The sequence below is a fragment of the Anarrhichthys ocellatus genome, unplaced genomic scaffold, assembly GCF_004355925.1.
Source record: "Anarrhichthys ocellatus isolate YVR2014 unplaced genomic scaffold, GSC_Weel_1.0 scaffold13, whole genome shotgun sequence".
In the NCBI taxonomy this organism is placed as follows: Eukaryota; Metazoa; Chordata; class Actinopteri; order Perciformes; family Anarhichadidae; genus Anarrhichthys; species Anarrhichthys ocellatus.
This window is the reverse complement of record NW_022280043.1, coordinates 249,151-254,107: the sequence shown is the minus strand read 5'-3', so window position 1 is coordinate 254,107 and position 4,957 is coordinate 249,151. Positions and strand designations below refer to the sequence as shown.

The following is a 4,957-nucleotide window of genomic DNA, read 5'->3' as shown; positions in this document are numbered from 1 at the left end:
CACACACACACACACACACACACACACACACACACACACACACACACGCGCACACACACACACACACACACACACACTAAGATTGCAGCGTAGGAAAACCTCCCACTAACCCAAACAATACAAAGAAGGAGAATGATGAAAACCAAAACACTACTTGTCTTGTCATCTAAAGCTTCGTCTGACGTTAACTAGGCTGCAACCAAATAAATGAGGTACTTAAATAAATTAAGTCATTTACCAGCTTGTCTCAACGTCAAGCAGAATAAAACAAGTTGATATAGATGGTAATATAACAAACGGCTTGAGCAGACTAGAGTAACACGGAAAGCAACCGGACAATGAGTCTGAAATTCAAAGAGAGAGGAATGGCTCCTCAGATGTTGGTAGTAAGACAGCGAGACAGACACTCACACACAGGACTGGATGAATATGGCCCATTGAGGGCTGAACTATGTCTGGTATGTATACTATGCTTCCACTAACACAGGTGCTGAGAGGGAGAAAGGAAGGAAACGATAGAGACAGACTGTTTCTAAAAAAAACAGGTGTCGGTGAAACATGAGGGGATCTTTTAGTGCAATAAATATTCACACTTGGGAGAAGTAAAAAGGTATAAATTAACTCTATTCTAGAGTCTTCTTGTGTCAACACTTGCCTTTCATTTGGCAGCATAAAGAAGAATAGATACAGATGTAAAATGTGTGCATTTATTCTGTAAGTGCAGAGCAAAGCACTTCACCTACTAATGCCAGTTGCTTCATTCAGCTTGGACCACATTTATGTGATCAAACAAACTACTGTAGATCAACGCTGAAGACAAACTGTTCAGCTCGCTCTCCTTTGTGACTCCTTAAGACGTCTGACTATTTTTTTTTTTTTGTTCAAGCTACCGATGCAGCGAGAGAAAATAATTCTGAGATGAGCCAGATGTTGTGTTCACATTGTGGTGAAACAGGCCAAACGTGAAATCATTAACATAATGTTTCAGAAGACAGCAGAGTCTCAATGGCAGAGGCGGCTCTTGCGTTCCTGCAGTCTTTAAATCGGGGATTACAAAAGCAGATGCTGCGCTTGTCAAAACGAAACACAGAAACACACAAAACTGGAACTGCTGCAGACATTACACTTACTCTTTAAACTTGTCTTCCCTTCTGAGGCCACAACTACTGTGACCTCAGGTGGCATACTATAATCATTTCATGATTATAGTATGCTATCATTTCATGATTATAGTATGCTATGAGCTCAAACAGGTTTGTGTTAAGGATAACATGATAAGATCCTATTTTCAAAAAATTAAGCTTAAAGTCTATAAACAATCATATTAATAATAACTGAATCATTGCCAATCCCTTCTGGAGGTATGAGCCGGCCCAAATGGCAGCAGCTAATATTTATTGGTATGATCGATAACTTTCTTTTCAATTCATCATTTAGTTAATAAAATGCCAGGACATAGTGACGATCACGTATCACCGGTGAATACTTTTCTGTTGATCGACTAATGGACTGTGTTCTCAAACACATGTGCAGACACTGTAAAATAAAGTCAGCTATCAATCTCTTTGTCCATCCATTTCACCAGAAAGAAGTTATGCTCTAGGGTTTACTGGGAGACTTGACTCGGTCAGTCAGAGGTTACACACATCTGGAAAACACATAGCACACACAGACCGTATATAACCATCTGGTGTCCCGGTGCTTTGTCCAAGTGAAGACAGTTTTCTGGAAACAGCCTGTTTGCAGTGATAAAACACTACAGGCGTGCAATAGGGAGCGTGAATGAGTCCGTTTGGGGGAATGCTTTACTAAAACTTGGAATCGACAAATCCATATTTTTTTGTGACTGCTGGATTAATAGCCATTACAGCAAAACATTTCCATATGAAGTGGAAGTCAATGATAATGAGAGGGCGAGGTTGTGTAACAGCCAAAAGTACACAGCTGACCTGTCATCACCATCTAGATAGCAGCAGCAGCAGCACACAGCACCGTGGTTGAGGGGGCGTCTGTTTGACCAGTCATAAAGGGTTGGATCACACTCTGCGTCTAAAGTGTCTGTTTAGTTAACAGCAGTTATAGTCTCCAAAGGCTTCACAAAACGTAAAATATTTCAGATCAAAAGAATCTGTAATCAACTCAGGGTAAACAGACGCCATATTGTGTCACAACTCTGTTGGCATGGACAGCGTTATTGACACAATATTGCCTTTTATCTTTACCCATTTAGGATGTTATGGTGTCCTTAACTGAGATATGTAGCGCAGTTATTTGTATCTGCTCACCCTAAACTAAAAAGGTCTTGGTCCACACTATTTGGCAAAAGATCAGATTTCATCAGTTAAAACGCTTAAAAATATGAAAACTGCTGTGGTAGAGCAAAGAGCAAAGAGCCGTGTAAGATTCCTTTCACCACTGATATGTGGTGAAAAGCTCACTGGTATTTCCCATTGTAAAAATAATAAAATAAAATAGTACCCTCAGGGTTTACTCTTAACTCTTTTGAGGTCTGGTTGAACATGTCAGATGTACAACCAACAAAGGCCTCAAAGAAACAGTCCAGCCACAAATCAGATGCAGTCAGACAGTCGGGACAGAGAACAGTGTCGTGACTAATATGTTGTGAATAATACTGTGCTGCTGCTGACAGTACATGAAACTGTATACCAGCTTGGGATGTCAACCCACTATTTCTACATTCATGAATTATCATCAGTACAATTTTTTTTATTGAAATTGTAATCTGGTCTTTCCATCATCTGTGTGTTTTAGACGCACTTTGAACACAACCATAAATAGAGAGGGGGTGACACACGCCTACTTGCCTGCTAAGGCTGGGTGTGTAACACATGCAGCGACATGCTTGCCTGGACGAGCCCAGTGGGACTTACTGCGAGTCATCCATCCAGAAAAGGACAAAACTACCAGCTCACAAACTCACAAGCCGGTTACAACATTCATTTTTCACGTGTCAGTAGCGTCACTGACTGACTAACTAACCAGTAATTCTACAGCTACATTCAGTTTGACATACGACGTAACCCGTCACGCCCAGCAATTTAGTGTGTGGTAGTGGTATGAAATAGGAGTCAGTCAAAGCATTTGTGGAGCAGACGAGTATGACATTACAATATGATAAAAGTACAGTTTTAGCAGTTAAACTAATAGTAATCCCATCTATTTACAATACTTAGTTGTCAGATTAAAGTTCATGGGGAAAAAAATACATTAAACAATTCTCTCTCTGTCTTCACAACTCTCTGTATAAAGCAAATGTTTACTGCCTCGCCTACACATATCCAGCAGGACGGATCAGGTTTCTGATTTCTTCCTCTCACAATATACAGTCCATAAATCATATAAAATATCATGCATTTCTGGAGAGGTGGCAAAGTGTCCTGGCTCTTGTTAGAGACTTTTACAGTGCAATAAATCATTTAACGAGGATATTTTTTCAGTTGTTCATTTCTAAGACATGTTGGGCATCATAAAACGTCCAGGTGGACCAATTAGTAAAAGTAGGCTAGGTTAGGAAAACAAACACACTGAACGCCTAACATTAGACTTTATGCCTGAATAAAGAAAAACAACCAGAACCGGCAACAGAACAAAATTAACACTAAACTTTAGGGAGGCTGGCATTTTCTAAATGTATCTGAGCGGACAATTAAGGTCTTTTCTCGGGATAAAAAAGACAAAAAGTCAAGATCACCGAGCCACATAACATTCAGGGTTTAAACAACGTGTTTTGATATTTTCAATAAAAGCGAAATTGCAAGCGACTTACTTTTTCACTGATGAAACCAGTCGCCAGCCCGAAGAGGAACAACAACCGCAGATCCCTCATCTTATAACTCCCACAAAAAGACGGCAGTTGTAAGAGTTTAATATATAAGTGAGAAAAAAAACCTTAAATATATGTATGTACTCAAAGGCAAAATGAAGTAGTTCCGCTGATTCCTCAACACGTCTTCGGCTACTTTGTTAAATCTCAGCTTCTCTTGCAGCAGACTGAACGCGTTGTATTGAGGAGTTCCTCTGGGAAAGTTGTTTGGACTACTTGTGCAGCGTGGCTCCGCGGTGACGTCAGCACGGCATGACGTCCGCTAAAGAAGGTAGGCTGGGGGCGCGTCTTAATGTAAACACACGCGCGCGCGTGCGTGTGTATATACAGTGACTCAATTTTAGGAATGTGAGGGGGGACAACACAAGGTGGATTATTTAATAGTTGGAAACATAAAAATCAAATAAATAATATAAATTCACACCATTTTCTTAATTAAATTGAAAGTCAGTAAGCACTAAGAAGTGTTGGACTAAGAGAAACTATTAATCAACATCTCAAAAGGATGGTGCTGATTGGTGTTTTTGGTGAATCTGAACATACTTAATGGACCTCTGTGTTAGGGAAACAAATACTAACAAGACTGCAAAGCACAAAGTACAGCAGTTTATCTTTAAAAAGATAATAAATGTTCCCAAAACTAAAATGGTAAACAGGTAGCTTTTGATAGCTTACTAAATAACGCTGTCGGCACTGGCTTCTATATGGCATTACGTGCAGTATGTTATAGCTCAGAGGTAAACAAATTCATACATTTCTACTGAGTGGCAGTGTTTTATTTCAGTGTAACTTTTGAGTACAGAGAATTCAATAAATATTTTAGTATCCCATACGGTTTCGTTTTACTCCCTTTATATTTGAGATAAGACACTGACCAACGTGTGCTACCACTGCAGCGTGGAGACAAGCTTCAGCTAATGCAGTGAGCTTTAAACTGTAGAGATGACTCCCTCTAGTGCAGAAGAATAGTTATGACAGCACAGTACAACATATGCCACCTGAGTCAGACCTCACATGAAGCTAAAATATAGAAGACTGAATATTTCTAGTTGTCTTTGTACCAGAAGAATTGACCATGAAGGAAGTTCTCTTTAGGTATGTGGAGAGAGATGA

The 4,957-nt window shown here is 39.7% G+C and overlaps 1 protein-coding gene across 1 annotated transcript in view; it reads right to left on the bottom strand.

The window, feature by feature from the left end:
• LOC116386341 (syndecan-2-like) overlaps nt 1-4,064 on the bottom strand; it is a 9,328-nt gene extending 5,264 nt beyond the window's left edge. Inside the window, exon 1 of the mRNA XM_031852446.1 lies at nt 3,788-4,064. Coding sequence (XP_031708306.1) covers nt 3,788-3,847 — 60 coding nt within the window. The 5' untranslated portion in view covers nt 3,848-4,064. The remainder of the gene's footprint in view (nt 1-3,787) is intronic.
• Nucleotides 4,065-4,957: the final 893 nt, after the last annotated feature.